This window comes from Muscardinus avellanarius, assembly GCF_963383645.1.
Source record: "Muscardinus avellanarius genome assembly, chromosome: 5".
NCBI lineage: Eukaryota > Metazoa > Chordata > Mammalia > Rodentia > Gliridae > Muscardinus > Muscardinus avellanarius.
Window position 1 is genome coordinate 54,808,905 of NC_137790.1, and position 18,711 is coordinate 54,827,615.

At 36.1% G+C, this 18,711-nt stretch overlaps 1 protein-coding gene across 2 annotated transcripts in view; it reads left to right on the top strand.

Annotated features, from left to right (window-relative positions):
• Nucleotides 1-284: 284 nt before the first annotated feature.
• Nucleotides 285-18,711, top strand: part of ALCAM (activated leukocyte cell adhesion molecule) — a gene marked incomplete at both ends in the record, with an annotated part of 204,076 nt that continues 185,649 nt past the window's right edge. For both annotated transcript variants that reach the window (XM_080696135.1, XM_080696136.1), the window contains one exon: nt 285-357. In XM_080696135.1, coding sequence (XP_080552261.1) covers nt 285-357 — 73 coding nt within the window. The remainder of the gene's footprint in view (nt 358-18,711) is intronic.

Here is an 18,711-nt window from a genome sequence, read left to right on the forward strand (position 1 = left end):
TGTCTCCCGCGAAGCGAGGGTCGCGGGTCCCTGGAGGAGCAGCAGGACCGATTGCGGACGGGTGTTGAGAGGGAGGGCGGAGGAGTTGCCGGTATTGCGGGGTGGAAAGTTGCGTGTGGCAGAGACCCGAAGGTGCAGCGCCACAGCCCAGGGGACGGTGTGTCTGGGAGAAGCCACTGCCCCTTGCGTTGGGACCCCGGAGTGCGCGGGCACGGTGGGGTCCCGGACGACGCCCCCTCCTGCGGCGTGGACTCTGACCGTGGCTCTCGAGAAGGAAGAGGAATATGGCATCCAAGGCGTCCCCTTCCTGCCCTCTGATTTTCTGCCTCTTGATCTCTGCCGCGATCCTCAGACCAGGTGAGCAAGGGCCTTGGAGCAGCTGGAGAGTGAGCAGGGCCAGGGGCAGTTTCCTAGGTCCCTGGCCCGCTTTGCTTCCCCAGGCTGGAGAATGGTGGGTGAGGTGAAGGGACGGCCGGCTGAGCACAGATCTGGCTCGGGGCGCAGTCACCTGTGTCACTCGTTTGGGGGCTCCTTTGGTTGGCTCAAGTTTGGACAGAGAGCGAAGGTACTGGGAAATCTCCGGGAACTTTGGGTGAGGCTGGGGTTTGGGGCTGCAGGAGCCCGCAGGCAAAATTTGTTTGACTCTCTCCCTTCTCCGCTGCTCCGAGCGAGGTGGCGGGCTCCAGCCCTCCGAGGAGCCCTCCAGTCTCTGGGTATCAAAGTCCACGTCACTGTAACCCCCAGGCAGTTTCCCTTTCGCTTAGCTCGAGGCTGAAAATTTATCGCGGCACTTTTCGGTGATAAATTCCCTAGTAAAGTTCACCGTGATAGGGAGTGAAGAAAGGATGGGAAGGATAGAGGAGAAAGGACTTTCATAGTCGCCTTAAAAGAAAAAGAAAAAAAAAAAAAGAAATAACGCTCACATCTTGGTTTCATTGTCTAGGTGGGTGGTGAGTATGTATGGGTGACCAGGCAAACAACGCAGCCAGAATTCGAATTAGCAGCCAGGTTTGTGAGATCCTGGTGCCGGGCTTGGACTTGTGCATTTTCAGGACACATAATGAAGCCTCAGTTCTGAGTCTTAGACTGAGCCTTAGAAGAAGAGACAAAAATCCCAGCTACTAAAATGTCTCTTGGGGAAATCCCTTCCCTTGCCCTCGGGGACTTGCCCTGGCTCGGGCATCCCCAGGGCCGCCAGCCGGCTGGCAGAAGTTAGTCCCAACCCCTGCGTTCCCAGCGCTCTCAGGTCCATTTCCTCGCTGAACTTGGTTTTTTTTTTTTTTTTTTTTTAATCCTTTGAAGTTTTGATTCCCATCCTTTCCAAGATAGTTGTCACTTAAATTGTGTTCTGTTGTTTTGGCTTGTGTTTGTTCTTTCCCTTTTATTTAGCTTTTATCAAAGAAAAAAACTCACTTCCTTTATTGCTGCACATCCCTTCAGGTGTTGGCAAGCCGAGGCCACAGGCGAGGTTTCAAAGCCTTTGACTCTCACAGGAAAGCAGAGAAAGTAAGGCTGGGGGACTAGAGCAGAGGGAGAGATCCGAAGTGTTAGTAAGCTGGTGTGTGTGTGTGTGTGTGTGTGTGTGTGTGTGTGTGTGTGTGTGTGTGTGGGATGGGGAGCTGTGAGGCGCCCTGTTCATATCTCTTTATTAAAGTTACATTTCTGGACGAGAATATATGAGTTCACCTGCTGTTTCCGAGTCTGAGAAGGATGTCTGTGACAAATCTCTGGCTCTGGGGCCATGATTGTGAAACCGGAGTTGAACCGATTTAAAGCAGGCAGGGCCAGGTTAAAATGCTGGGGAGGTGGGAACTGAGACCCTCTTGGGTCTGGTACAGTGTGAATTTCACTTTTTCACATCGCAGTGCCCGGTGGGGGTAGAAAGAACACTCTGGAACTGACAGGAGAGTGGAGTTGAGAAGGGAGGAGGAGGTTGCAGCTTGTAAATGTAAAAGATCCACAAGCCCATAGATGGTGTTCAGTTTAACCCTCTCGCTACTTTGAGATCACCTACATCCCCGCCCCCGGACCACTCGCACACACCCAGTTTTGTTTCTTCTGTGGTCGCGCTGGAATTTATTTTCAGTTGGCCACGTCAGATGACAGGGTTTTTTTTTGTTGTTGTTGTTGTTGTTGATGATGATGTTGTTTTGTTTTTCCTCTCAGATAGCTGCCAGAAGGGGCGAGGTTCTTCTTTCAGACCTTTTTTGTGGCTCTTCTTGGGGCACCACAGGCTCGCAAGTCCAGGGAGCGCTCAGCTGCCAGCTTTGGGCAAGCAGGGAGCGCTCTCTCCCAGTCGCCATCCACTGCAGATCTGGGCTCTGATGCCACAGACCCTCCCATGCACGGGTTCTCCTGAATGGTTGGACGGGAATTGCAAGAACTTCTAAATGTGGTGTCAGTGTGTTTTAAAAGGAAGCATTGGGACAGGAAGGCGCTGTGTCTCCACTCTAGAGAGTCCTGGACTGTCAGTGCACTTCTTCCCAGCCCTCTGCAAAGCTAAGCAGAGAGAGTGAAGCCAATGGCTGGCTTCACCACCCAGACTTTCTCTGCTGCCTCCCCCTCATTTCCGGAGCAGCTTTAATAGTGTATGTCCAGTCCTAGAGGACAAAACTCGAGTTTTTGAAACTGCTTCTGCAGGTCTTTGGGCCTGTAGTCACTGCAGTAGTCCTTGATAAATATTAGGCCTGCCATGTCACCTGTTTTGAAGGCTGGGGAAGAATATGTATCAACCACCAACACTGAATTCACAGATAAAGGCAATGAAATGTGTGCTCAGCATCCGAGGTAGCTAAGAACTCATTATTCTTGTAGAAAGAGCGTCAGCCTGTGGTGACATTTTGTATCGCTTTTAAAAAGGCTTTTCTTGGTTATTTACAAGGAGGTGGGGCTTTTCGTTTAACTCTTTCTTTTCCTGAGTCATCAATGTGCATTCCTCATGGGATTTTTCATAATTACCCACTGATGTAGGTATATTCCAAGACATAAGCACACAGATAGGTGTCTTCAGTGGACTGCTGGGTGTGGAATATATCAATTGGTCTTAGTAGGCCTTGGGAAAAACATCAACTCAAAAAATACCCTTTAAGATTACTGGTGTGATGTGACTATTAGAAATTGTTAATTTATAAACAGCATAGTGTTTTGAAGGAATCCATATTGTTTTCCCCTTGATTTATTTAATCCAATAGCAATAATGGAGTACTATTTGCAGTAAATGGCTTTCTCTGGCTTGGCTTAGGACCATCTTCCTTCAGGTACTTGAGCAAGTCATTTAACCTTTTAGAGCTTCATTCTTCTCATGTGTAAAATAAAAGGGTGGACTAAAAAATCTACTTGTTGAGATTTTTCCCAGATCAAACACTCTTTGTTTCTAATGTCTTAAGGTAAAATACCTATTTGAACAGGCAGAGTAATTTTCCAATAGCATTTTTTCTAATCATCTTTCTGGACAAAATTTCTATAAATTATATTACTAAAAAGGTACTAATTGACCCCAATTGCTAACTTTCCTTCTTTTTCCACTTTTAAAAATTTACTGTAATATTTTATACTTATTGCTGTAGGCCTTAGTAAAACTATTTTAAAAAAATTAAAGCGTGATGGAAAGGAATTAGTCTCCCAGTTTTCTGGGAAAAGAAATTTCGAAAGTGGAAAGAGATTTTAGGTCTTAGAAAAACCTGCTAGCATAACTCATCCCTGCTGCAAGCCTGCCTCTGTTTAAACAGCATATGTAGTTCCTAAAATGAGAAATAAATGGTGGTTGGTGCTAAAATATTCATGTGACAAAGCCTCCTCTGAGCAGCCTACAGTGGCTCCTATAATATCAAAGGAAGTAGAAAATACTAAGATATTCCTGTCGTTTAAAAACCCATTAAAGTCCAAACTATTTATCTTAAATTCTAAAATTGTTCTGAATATTTAGTAAATTTAAGTTAACTTATCTTTTGTAACAGAAATTCAGATGAAAATTCATGTCTACTGTTGACTTATTAAGAAGCTGACTTCAGTTGTCTTCAGTGTTCTCAGAATATTCTTTATATTGGAGTTAGTACTTGTGTATTTAGTTTTTAGCTATGTCATATAGAAGAACGTTAGGACCTTGGTAGAGTTATTTTCTTCTCTTTTTTTATTTTCCATCTGTTAAATTTTCTTCTTGATTTTAGTCAGATTAGTAATTCCCTTGATCAGCATTTTGAAAATTTTAGCAGTCAAATATGCTATATGAAAGCTTTTTATTGTATTTAATAACACAACACCCTTTAATTTATACCACTTAATTATCACTTTGACTATTTAAAAAGCAGACAAAGATTCTTTTTCTTTCTTTTTCTTTTCCTACCTTAAATTTTCATGCCTCTAAATTTGGGCCTTTGTAAAACTGAACCTTATCTGAGTTGTCAGCATTAGTTGGTATATAATGGTAGCATTTTTCAGATAGTATTTTAAGTGCTTTATAATTATCACGTCATATATTCCCAGACACACCTCTTTCTGTTCTGGCCATTTATTTAGCATAAAACATCATCAAAGAGTTCTGGCTCCCTGAAGCTATTAACTCAAGTAGACACATGCAATTTACATCCCAAATACACAGGAGAGCCATGTAGGTGCAGCTATGATAAAAGAGTATCTCTGTGCCTCTGGTATATATGAAAACTTAAACTCAGTTCCATTCAAAATGTTGATTTGATTCTTCATTGTTAAGTTTTCACAAAGGCCTATCTCCTTCCTAACACATGAATGTACATGACATATGAAAAATGAGTTAACTCATTGGAGTATTAATGATGTTTTCTTGGGAAATGGTGGGTAATAAATTAATATTTATTTGAGTGTTGCTTTTGCATTTCAGCTCATTTTATTTTCAACAAAAAATTAAGAAGGCCAGAAAATATTAATTTATACTTTTCATTGCATTTTCTTTAGAGCAGAATTTTCCTTTCCTTGTGGAAAACAAATTCAAAATTAAAATATGTATTTTATATTTAAAAGGCTATTATATGCTTAGTTTCTACAGTTATTATAGCATTCTTGTAGTATAAGCATTATCATATTTTAGAGTTAGAAATATTTTTATTCACCTAATTTCTCTGTTTAAATAGTAAAATGAATATGCTTTCCCCCTTTGTTATTGAATAGAATACCAGATATATTTCAGATAGGACCAGTTCCAAATACACTGTAATATTCAGCAACTGTTTTATGGTAACCTATTATCATATTCCATTTTTGTAGTGTATGTTCCAAGAATGAAATTAGTTTTTAATGCTTCCTCTTATTAATCTAGTCAGTTCTCAATTATCCATTCCATTGAAGGGAAAATGAGAGTTGTGCACAATCCAAAACAACTTTCAATCAAAGGATTACCTAGTTTGACTTTGAGTTGAGGTACTTAATACACATGTGTGCATTGAGTCTTCTAAGAATTAATCATATTTCAACTTAATGAAACTAAACTGTGAATGAATTAACCAGAAATCAAATAGCTGTCTAGCTACTCTGGCTTGCTTCTGTCTTCTTCTTTCTCTCCTTCCCCTCCCCCCTTTTACCTGTATCACTCTAAAAGCTGATACGAAATCCTGGCCAAATAAAGCCTTGAAATATCCATGAGATTAAGTTTTGGCAATTTGCAAAAGCCAGAAACCTCATGACCTAAGAAGAGCATCTATGGCTCTGGCAATTACTCTAGTCTTTCAGCTTTGTCCAGCCACACTTCTATTAAGAATCACGTAAGTGTTTAGCCTTGAGATGTCACACTTTCAACTTTTAATAAAATTTTACCTTCACTTAATGAGTATGTTATTAAGTTTAATTTACTATTTGAGTATCTACGAATGAATGATCAGGAAGCCAACGCCCTTTTCTTGACATAAGTTGGCTTGACTGCTATGTAGTTTGACTCTCCAGAGGATATTCACATACCTACTTTTAGAGAAAAAAACATGTTACTTTTAACAGACTATAAAGTTACTGTAAACAGTGGAAAACAGTTATAGCAAATTCATAAATGACAGGGAAATATTGAAGATTGAATAAAAAGGGCTTTCTAAATTATTTTGCCTTACGATGATGATGTCATCAACTGAGAAGTTAACTCAATTTGTAGATTAAGATATCAACCTGTACTCCAATTCATCATTTTTATGGGATTAAATCCCCCAAATGCTCCCACCTTAGAAGTTGATGTAAACTGATTTTTTATGATGTTAAGGATACAAGCCAAGGCCTGTACATACTAGCCAAGTACTTTACAATTGAACTGTACTCCCAGCATGATACCAATAAATGACCCCCCTCTTCATCATCATTATATAGTTTTGGAGACTGTAGATTATCTTATTTGAACTGTGAATAAAAAAAAAACAAACATTCTATTCTTTCTGCCTTTAATGTAAATAAATACTACTATGTTGATAATGACTGAAGTATATCCTGATCAGTTTCTTTCCCTTTTCCCTATACTTATCTTTTCTCCAGACTTTGCCACAGTGTATAGTATTGTTTACTTTTTTCTCATATGACCATGTACTTTTATAATGTCAGTTGTGTGTGTGTGTGTGTGTGTGTGTCTGTATTACTAGGGACTGAAGCCAGGGGCTTGTCAGACAAGCACTCTACCAATGAGTTAACTCCTAGGCATTTTCGTTTCATTTTTTTAATTTTGAGATAGTGTCTCATTAAATTGTCTAGGCTAGCCTCAAACTTCTGATCCTCCTGCCTCAGTCTTCCAAGTAGCTAGAATTACAGGCATGAACCATTGTGTCAGGCTTACAATATCAATTTTTTTTATGGTACTGGGGTTCCTGGAAGCCCTTCTACCTCCGGGCTACACTCCCAGACCTGTATATATATATATATATATATATATATATATATATATATATATATATATTTTTTTTTTTTTTTAATTTAGAAACAGGGTCTCTTAAGCCAGCATGGCTGGCTTTGAAACTGCGCAGTCCTCCTGTCTCCGCCTCCCAACTACAGGGATTACAAGCGTGAGCCACCATGCCCAGCTCAATATCAAATATTATGTACATATGTGCATTCCTTAGATTCTTTAGTCCAGTAAAGAGCTTGACACCTACAAGCTGCTTCAATTTTTTCCTTTACTTTCAATAGAATAGAGAATACTCTATAGAGAGAACTAAGCTCCTCTATCTGGCAGCACTTACCATTCTTGGGTTACCAAAAAAATTTTTTCCCAAAGAGCTTGGAAACTAAAGACATAATATTGCTCCCTTAGAATTAAACTAGAAATAAAATCATTATGAAAGAATATGTATATAAAAATTGTCTGAGTAGGGAAAAGGATTCACTGAACACCAAGTGATGATGGCATTTTGAGTAAGGAACTTGTGCTTTGTAGTGGAAAGGCTTTGACCAGTGGGGAAAACAGAGGAAGTAGAGTGGTTGACCAGATGGAATTATTGGAGATACTTGGGCATCTCACACTTTCTCCTATGTTGAAAGTGGCCACTCCAACTAAAAGACAATTTTCCCAGTTCCCTTAGCAGATAGAGCTTTTTATAGAGATGTAGAAAAATCTAATTATAAGACCTAACGCTCTAAATATTCAAATAATATAAAGAAATTTTTCATGCTGTGATTTCATGGTCACTAAGAAATCTTCTAATTATAATGTGGCTTCTTATATAGCTAATTTACAGGAGAGGATGCACTAGCTGGAAGACTGTGAGCATTGAATTCCCTTGGTAATAATTGCTCTAATGTAAACCAATAAGCTGGTTTATGAGTTTGGCTGGTAAGAGTTCATCCTTGAAGTATGGAAAAGTTTTTCTAAGAAGCAGCTCAAATAAGTTTCTAAGTTTTTAGGGCTAACGGCTATATATCACTGAACCATAGAAAATTCTTCTTGTGAACACTTTGGAGATGTAATCAGCTAGCCACTGCCCAGGTGACACCAATGTGATCACCATAAATCTACCTTTTTTGGTTACCTGTTGTAGTCATTTATTGTAACTTATTGGTTATCTTTTGGTACTTTCTCGTTTACTAAGCAGAATTATTAGTAGGATAACCATCTACCCTGATATATACAAGAAAGATGGACCTAGTGTGTGCCTGATATACTGGTGTAATTATTAGTTGCAGTCTCTCTGGTCTTCAGAAATTCAATTTGGATGAAAAATTATTTATTCACCATATGCTATCATTTGGATAATAAACTTATCCCAAAATACTACATGTTAAGAGCTTGGCCCTCAGGATGGCACAGTTGGAAGGTGCTAGGACACATGAAAGGTTGGTTCTAGTGGAAGGTCCTGTGGTCATTGAAAGCATGAATGTGAAGGGGTTGTAAGACCCTACTCCCTTCCTCTTCCCCTTTGCTCCCTGCTCCATGATGTAAGTAACTTTGTTATGCAATGTGTTCTAGCCATGACATGCTGCCTCACCACAGGTCAAAAACAATAGTAACAATGGGTCGTGGACGGAAGCCTCAAAAACCCTGGGACAAATTAATGTTTTCACTATATAAGTTAATTCTATTCTGTATTTCATTACATTGATTTATATGGCTGAATAACACACCATAATTATTAGTAATTTTGTCTTGTCTCGTGTGTGTCTTAGACTACCTAAATATAAGAAATGCATTGTTTTTATCCTGACAAAGTGAAAAGTTCTAATATTTTAAAATTTAAATACCAGTTATAGTGAAATATTACCAAGTGGTATGTGCCCATTTCATGTCAAGCATAAAAGAGACAAGGTTATAGTCAGGAGCTACAGAATGTTGTTGTGGGTTTGCTCTCTTCTTCTGGTCCCTTGAACCAAAAATACCACCTTTTGAAGAGGCTTATACAATCTTCTATAAGAATTGTTCTTCCTAATATTAAATTTTTATCTTCCTAGGGAATCAAATTATGGAGTTTGGTGTGTGTGTGTGTGTGTGTGTGTGTGTGTGTGTGTGTATGTGTGTGTGTGTATGGGTGGTGTGTGTGTGTGTGTGTGTGTGTGTGTGAGAGAGAGAGAGAGAGAGAGAGAGAGAGAGAGAGAGAGAGAGAGAGAGAGAGAAGGCCCCATGCTTTGGTACAGAAACTGAGTTGACTTGATTTGCCAAGAAAACAGAAGTGTTTGAAATACACCTGGGAGCTACACTTTGCTATGGGACTATTTACAGAAGGCTTATTTCAGTCTAAGACTAAAATTCGTTCATAACAAATTGTACAACTCCCACTCTCTTCTTCCATGAGGTTTCTCTTTAGCACCACTATAAATTTTTGTATTATAAAAATATCACAGATGTCCATACATATATACACTATTATCAGTAGCTACCATCTGACAGTTGTATCAGCCAGAAATGATGACATAACTTGGGGTAGACAATAGTATGCTTAGTACTATTAGTATTAAAACTAACCATTCCTACCAAATTAGTTTACCCATGTGTAATATTAGGTTTAGCTATCTCAGAGCATTTCAGGAATTCAAAAAACCCCAAAACAGATGGAGTTAAGTTGAGAGTACATTATCTAGGCATACATGGCAAAAAGTTCCATAGGATTATTCTCTTTAATAAGTAGAAGGAAGAAATAAGGCACTGGCTTCTGGGGCTAAAACTCCTGTCATAATATACCCAGAATTTTCCTTGATAGTTAGAAATTGTCTGGGTATAGAATTCATTTTATTATAAATTAGAAAATACATAGAAAGTCTAGTATTTCTAAAATTTGGAACCATAATGAAGTGTCAGTTAACTCTTTCTGCATAATAGAGCACTCCAAAATACAGTGACTTAGGGCAGCCGCTGTTTATTCAATTTCTTACTCTGCAGGTTCACAATTTAGTCTGGAATGAGTATGACTTTTCAAGTTTCAGCTAGATGTCTTCACTCTTCTGCAGGAGGTTGTGGATCAGCCAAAGCAGTTCTGCTTTTGGGAGTAGACCAGGCAGGGAGAATTAGGACCATACTTGTAATCAATCTACTACTTAAAATAATGATAAAGGATGTGAAAATATCCAGAACTCATACTGAAGATGCTTAGCCTCACATCACTTTAAGCCCTCCTCTTCTAGATCCTCAGGCAAAAATATGGCTTACTGGAAAGGCTCAAGCAGTGCCTAATAAAAACAATGGTAATACTGTTAAAACCTTAAATGCCCATGAAATAAAATTGTTGATAGTTCAATGTGGTGTGTGTGTGTGGGGGGGGGATTTTGAAAGATTAATGGCATGTGATTCACAGTCACAAGCTAAAATGTGGAAGAGAGACTATTGAAAAATTGAGACTGTTTCTTAGATCTGCAACTTGTTTTGCCTTCTATTTAAAAACTGAGATAATGAGACCACAGATTAAGAGCTTATCAAAAACTCAATAGCAGCTAATCACTATTTTTAGTGACATCGATGATTTTAGCTTCATATGTCCCTAGACTCATAAATCTTTGGGGCTACAAAGAAACTTTATAATTACTTAGCTGCTTGCCTAATGTCACATTGTTGAACAATCCTAAATTAAAATGCATGAGAACTGACCCATTTCAACATATATGGTAGCATTCAACAACTATGACTTGAGTGCCCAGTGTTCAGTATGTGCAAAGTACATACCGGGGCTAAGAAAATCAACTAGTCACTGGACAGTCAAGGTACTATCACTCAAAGACATTATGTTCTTTTTGAGTAGTAGAAATAATTCAACTAGTTATATAAGTATGTGATACAAGCTTTGCTAAGTACTACAAGAAGACACAAAGAATGCTATACATCTCAGTGCCCTGATCTGGTCTGGATTTTAGGAGAAACTTGGAAAGGTTTCAGGAAGTGAAATCTGAGATATATAATAAAGAAAAATCAAGAGAAATCACTGGACTGAGAGAATAACTGGAGTGCAGACACTGAGGTGGGAAAGAGCATGGCTTCTAACTCTTGGAAGTAAAGTGGTTCCTGTCACTTTTCAGAAAAACTAAAAAGTGATGAAGATTGAGGTAGAAAATAAAGATTCTTGAAGTTGTTCAAATACATTTCTACAATCTTGCCAATTTACTTGCCAGTTATGGGGTTCAGAAGATCTCTGTTTTATTCAAATACACATATACTAGTAGATATTTGAATATATACACCTTTCCTCAAAAAATGAAAAGTAGAAACAGTATATACACAGTTTTACATTTTTGCTTTTTCATGTAGCAACACATTTTTGAGATTGTCCACATCAGCACATATGCTTAACCTTTTCCATTTTGCTAATTCTTGGAAATGTAGATTTCTTCCATCTTGTATGTTATTTCAACAGCAGAAGAGTGAACATCTCAGTAGATGTTATTATTTAGATAAAAAATTATAAACAGCTGGGTGTGGTGGCGAACACTTGTAATACCCGCGCTTGGGAGGCGGAGACAGGAGGATCGCAAGGGTTCAAAGCCAGCCTCGCTGGCTTAAGAGACCCTGTTTCCAGAAAAAAAAAACAAACAAAAAAAACCCATAAAATAGGTCTGGGAGTGAAGCCCAGAGGGAGAAGGGTTTCCAGGAATCCCAGTACCACCAAAAATAATTTATAAGATGGACATGGTGACACATGCTTTTAATCTCAGCATTTGGGAAGCTGAGACAGGAGTATCATGATTCAAGGTAGTCTCAGCTACTTAGAGAGACACTTTGCAACTCAGTGAGAACTTGTTTTCAAAATAAAGAATAAAAAATAGGGCTGGGGGTGTAGCTCGGAGGTAGAATACCCCTGGGTTATATCCCCAGTACTGCAAAAAATAAAAAAGAAGAAAAGAAAAATTATGTTAGAAGGAAGACATCTAGAAAGTGAAATTACTGGTTCTAATAATAGGCCTATATTTTATTTAGAAAGAAATTCTAAAACTATGGTTCGAAGAGCATACATACACTTTTTAAAAATCCTAACAAAAACATAGAAAATATCCTTTCTTATACGCCCTTCATAATTTTATACTATTAACATATTTTTGTCTGGAATAGTTGGTTGGTTCTTATTTATTTAAAGCTTATGGAAAAATATAATTATATGAGTAATAGGGGCACACACTCACATATAGCAAAAACTACAGATATATTGGTGCCTAACTTCATTATACATAAGTTGGAGTTAAAAGGGTGAAAAAGAAATGCTTTGCATTCATTGTTACCACTGCTCTTTTCACATAACTTTGCATGTCACTTTTACAAATCTTATCTTTTAGAACACAAAATGTGTAATTGTAAGCAATATTTTTTGCATTTTGTAAGGCTCATAATCTGAACCAGATTGAATAACCTAAAAGTGGATTAAAAGGCAACCACATGTGAGCCTTAAGGACTAAGGATGTTTGACATTGTTTTTCATTATACAAGTGTCTTTCCAATATTTCTGTTAGTTCATTGTAGATGTACTATACATTACGTAGGTGGTCTAATTAATGCAACTTTATAAACCCTGTATAAAAGGTAAACAAATGGCAGTTATTAAGTACATCATATTTTCAACAATGCTTCCAAACAACTTTATTTTAACACACTTATCAGATTTTTTTAAGCTTAAAATATTTTAAAAGTACCACTAAATATATTTCACTCTAAATTTTGGAGTTATTATGGAAAGTAACAGTGAAATCGTTTTTATAGTCACTTTTATATAGAAAAACTATAGAAATATGTATATATAGAAATATGTATATGGGCATTTCAACAAGAATATGCTGAAGGTAATTTTTAAACAGGGCAACAAATATTTTTGATAGAGTTAATATTAGTATGCACAATTTATAATAATTTAATGAATAAGCAGTTTCTGCCTGTGTATAGGTTTTTTTTTTTTTTTTTTGGTGGTACTGGGGTTCCTGGAAACCCTTCTACCCGGGCTACACTCCCAGACCTATTTTATATTTTTTAATTTGGAAACAGGGTCTCTTAGGCCAGCGAGGCTGGCTTCAAACCAGCGAGATCCTCCTGTCTCCGCCTCACCTCCCAAGCGCGGGATTACAAGTGTGCGTCACCACGCCCGGCTTGCCTATGTATAGTTTTAAATGTTCAAATTTGTGGCAAGTATACTTAATCCTGCAAGCATTTTTCTACTTAGTGATAGGTATGATATGTTTCAAAAAAGAATGTTTTTGGTAGTTATAAGAGATAAGCTGTACATTTTTGCAGAGATGAGCATGACTCTAAATGTGAACATTTTTATATCAGATCTAGGAGCAAGATGTAATATATATTTTATTTACCCTGTTTGATAAATCCAGTACTCAACTCAACCTGTGTGGTTGAGTTTTACAAGAAGAGTTTCTTTGAAACTCTTTGAAACCAAAATTGCTTGTTTGGGTCAAGATTAAATAATTTTACTTATTATAATAGAATGAAATTATTTGTTGATTAAAACAAGCCCAGAATCAGTTATTTTCATATTTGTCAATTAAAAAATGTTTATTTTCTAAAAAAATAGCAGTTAAAAAAGTAGAGATTTTCTAGAATTGATCCAATATGTCTGATTTAAAAAAAATTTAACTGAGTAGTGATTTTTGCAGTCAGTCTGGTTTGATACCATAGTATTTGAAATACATACTGTTTAATTTTTGTAGGCTGTGCATGCTCACAGATTCCAGACTGCGCACACTGTGTAAGAGCTCAAGGGTTGGAGCTGTGGTTCAGAGCATGAATTTGCTTTCTAGTGTTTGTCTCTGCTATTTTTTTCATTTCTAAACTGAGAATAACAATTATCAAGTGTATTCAGTATGATTATCCAAGAAGGTAATAAAAACATACTGCATTTTTCAGTGCCTGACACATAATAGACCCATAATAATTGTCATGAATCATTTTCATCAATTATAATATAATCACACAGTTTACTCACATTTGAAAAACATAAATTTTTTCATATATTTTTCTTAAAGTATTTCTTATTAAAATACAATAAAGCTGGGCTTGGTGGCGCACGCTTGTAATCCCAGCATTCAGGAGGCTGAGACCTGGAGGATCATGGTTCACAGACAGCCTCAGCTACTTAGTGAGGCCCTCTGCAACTCAGTGAGACCCAGTTTCAAAATAAAGAATAAAAAATAGGGCAGGGGGTGTAGCTCGGAGGTCAAATGCCCCTGGGTTCCATCCCTAGACCCGCAAATAAAATAAAATAATTTAATTCCATAAGAATATATTTTGATTTTTTTTTTTTTTTGCAGTACTGGGGATGGGACCCAGGGGCGTTCTGCCTCTGAGCTACACCCCTAGCCCTATTTTTTTTTTAATTCTTTATTTTGAAACAGCATCTCACTGAGTAGCAAAAAGCCATGCTAAGTAGCAGAGACTGTCCACAAACCATGATCCTCTTGTCTTAGCCTCCCAAATGCTGGGATTACAAGCGTGCACCACCATGCCCAGCTATATTTTGAATTTTCATAATGAAATTGGAAAATATTTTGTGTTAAGTTATTTTAGTTTGTCAGAAAACTTTTTAGATTTATCAACTCAGAATAAAACAAAAATTAAAAATTATAGCTTTAAGATGTAATTTCTCCTCAACAAAACTCCAATCAGAAATTAGAACACATGATCTGAAATTATAGGAATATGTGTAATTGACCATATTGTTCTTAGAATGTATTGTATACATATTTCTGTAATTTAAAAATATTAGACATTGAAAGAAAAATTTCCAGTGATTCCAATGTAGTCACTTAGATTATAAAATTTTGATTTAAATATGTCACTTTTTCTCAATTTTAATTCAATAGAGGGAGCCCCAATACTTTCCTTTTGTGAATAGATGCTTCCGTTCATTATGTTTTTCTAGTGACCTCTAAATAGTGAAAATTATTAAAAGCCTGTAATTTTAATATTTAATGTGTTTTAGAAATGTAATTGTATCTTGCTCTTATTCATGGGATTTAAAACTGCTTCTAAAATTAATATTTTTAAAAACCCTGGCTCTTAGTTCTTTGTACCTTTTTGATAATCACTAGAAGAAATTAATGTAGGCATAGAATTGAGAAGCATACCTTAGTGTGAATGAAAGGCATTGAAGAAAGTTTATTTCTAGTAATAAAGTAGTGCATGTTTTAATATTAATTCTGGTAGCTATTAAATTAAAACTGTTACCTATTTAAATTGTAGAGAAAATAGCTGATAATTTTTTTACTCTGCTTATATTTTTAAACAAATGTTTATAGATTTCTACATGAAAACAGTCTATTGTCAGTTATATCCTACTGTTTCTATTTTCCCAAATGCTCCCTTGATTCAGATATCTTCACTTATATTTTCACTCTAAGTTGATATCTATCATGCATAGATAGGTTTAAATTAATGGTAAGCATTAATTTTCCATGAAGTCTAGTTAAGGAAAAAGGTCTTGAAATTATGTTTCTCATTTTTTTTAATTCAAAATGATCTTATTGAATTCCATAGAAAATGGCATAATCCCACACATGATACTTCCTAATTTATGACTAAAATGCTATCAGTTAAAGAAATCAGCCAATTTTCTGGCAGATTTAAGAACTACCAACACAGTAACAGATTTTACTATTTCGTATTGAAATTAGATTACCTGTCATTGTGAAAAATAGCTAGGAGGGAAGCCTGGGGATGAGGGCCTGTGGCTCGTTCATTACACTTTTAACAAATCACAACTTTATAAGGTAATTGTTTTATTGTGTTTATTGTTTTATTGTCTTTACATTAAAGCAGTCTTAAAGTAATTGTTTTATTGTGTTTATTTTTCATTATAGAGTAGAGGTTGAAAATGTGATCTCTAGAGCCAGTGTAGCATTAAAGCCTATGTCTCTATTCTCTACTTCTCCAACTTAAGTGATGTTGGGTGGGTTGCTTAGCCCCTCTTCTGTACTAATCTATGCAATAAGAAGAGTAGTAGCTATCTCATAGGGTTTGTGGGGAACTTAAACTAATATTCATAAAGATTATTCAGCAGTGTCGTTGTCAAATATTAAATTCCTAAGAAATGTGAATATTATTAAAATACTTAAACTCAGTTAATCCCCCAAAATATGACTGCATACCAAATTGTTGGTAGAGAAGCCACAGATTATTCAAAATTATTAAATTTCCTGTTGCAGATCTTCTCCACTTTACTTTTCTTTTCTACTCAATAAATACATTAGGAATGAGAGTGATGTCTTTTTACTGGTCACAACCTTGAATTTATCCACTCTTTAAAACAAGCAAGTCATTTGCAAACTCCAAGACTTTCTCCATTAATTTAGTATCATATTCAATAATCTGTTAATTAAACTTTATTGCATGGCAATTCTACATTTAAAAAAAGTAAAGCTAATATTGAGACATAGTGGATCCTGTAGTTCACTGTGTCTGAAAACAACTGTTGTTTTAGGTAATTACTGTATGTAGGCCCAAAGTAATTTAGAAGTACAGAATTGAATGTACTTAAAAATATTTTTTAAAAGAAAAATGACAGATTTGGGTAGATTTCATAGAATAAAATAGAACCCAGTGATTATAATAGTTTGGAGAACTGAAAAAATAGGTATTGGCTAACTTGTTTCTGTAGCACCATTCTAGCCTTGCAGTCATCTCTCAGAACGATAGAAGATATAAATCAAATCCTGTAACTGCTCTGTTTAGAATATTCAGTGACTCCTAAATACAGTCAGGTAAAACGTAATGTTATTCTTTTATTTCTCCACACCATATTCCTTGGAATTCCAGGTGAGATCATACAGAGAAATATAAGAATGTATAAGAATGTATTTAAACTAATTTGTTTTTGAAACCTACAAATTTCTTTTTTTTTCTTCTTTCCTTTCCTTTGCTTTCTTTTTTCTCTTTTAGTCTTTGCCCTGGAATTTTGATTTTTCTTTTAAGTAGACTTTTATTCATGCACAGCAATTATAGGCATGCATTCAAATAGGCAGTGAATAATTGGTAATATTTTTATTTCTCCTAGTTTTATTTTATAGATTGAATCTATGTATCAGAGCATTTTCCAGAAAATGGCAAAAAATAGTGTAGGAAAGATTTCTTGAGCAAATTAATTAATCAAGTAAGAAATATTTAATGTATTTATAGCACAGAAAACATGAATACAGTGGGCCATGACTTGAATGTTTATAAATACAGAAATCATAAGAGAATTTTTATTATTTGTTTTATTTTTTATTGGTGCATTGTGATTATACATCTTACTGGGGTACAAGATGTTAGAGGCATACATGAACATATCACTCATTTACCCTAACCCAGTTCCCACTTCATTCTCCCCCCCCCCTTCCTTCTTCTCATGTTTGGCTTAGTAATCGACTTTGATATGCTTGTGAATGCACATCATGTACATTAGAGAATTTCCCTCTTACCTCCTCCCATCCCTTCCTCAGTCAGGTCACCTTATTTGTTCATCTATAGTTTCTCCTTTGTCTAGAGTTTCTTTATCTCCCTAGCTTCTGCATATTAGGGAAAGCATCTCATTTTTTATTTTGTGTGTGTGTCACCGACTAATCTCAGAGCATAATGTTCTCCAGTTCCATCAATTTTCCTACAGATGACATAATTGTGTTCTTCTTTGTAGCTGAGTAGAATTTCATTGTGTACATATTCCATAGTTTTGTAATCCTTTCATCTGTTGATGAAGATAATTTGGAGAAAATCTAGTGTTGTTTTGTCAATGAATTGCATACTGAAGAAAAGTCAGAGTACTACAAAAGATACATGAAATAATAAAATTATATTTCATTTCTTCTAAAAAGTAAACCTTGAGCTCTTCAAACTTATTTTTAAGGAATAGATCCTCACTGATAAAAAGAAAAAATAATTGAATACATGGTGGCATATTATTGTTTGTTCATACTTGATAGTTGAAAAACTAATTTCATATCAGTCTGATGTCTCTTGCATAGACAAAATGATATTAAATCCCTGTAACTTAAGTCCTTTTAATGTATGTATTAATTTGCTAATCCTACTCTACTTTTTATCCTTTCTTCTTGTTCAGAATTTTACTTCTATATCATGAATTTGCTCTTTCATTACCTATAGGCAACCTGGCTAGTAAATTTTTGCTAATGTGGTTGGAGACTCTAGCAGTCTCCTAAATTCCTGCCAACATTTTCTAATTTTTTTTTTTTTGTGTGTGTGTGGTACTGGGTTTCCTGGAAACCCTTCTACCTCCAGCCTACACACTCAGACCTATTTTATATTTTTTTTATTTGGAAACATGGTCTCTTAAGTCAGCACAGCTGGCTTCGAACCTGCGCCATCCTCCTTCCTGTCTCTGCCTCCCAAGCACAGGTCTTACAAGCGTGTGCCACCACGCCCGGCCTATTATTTTTAAAATATGTTACAAAAGTGCTTGTCCAGATAAATCTATATAAATGCAGCACATTGTTACGGATAGCTCCCATTGTTTAAATACCTGCTATTCTTCCTGCAAAGTATCATTTACTTTACAAAAGAATGGCTAATATATTTGTATGATCAATTTTAAGTTTAAAAAGTTTTGCTTAATTTCAATTTTTAATTACATTTGAATCTCAGTTTTAGTGTTTTCAATATACGATTTTGAGTGCAGTATGGTCTATGAATCAAAAGTAGTTCAGGCAAAGATACTATCAAATACAACCAAGCAAATGAGACTCCCTTTTGGGGGGACCATTATCAGTGTCCTGTCAAGATTCTGGATTAATAAAAAATAGGCTACAAGACAATTTCTAAAATCTCTTCTACTCATTGAAAATGTATTACCCTTTTATTGTCATTTATTATCTGGA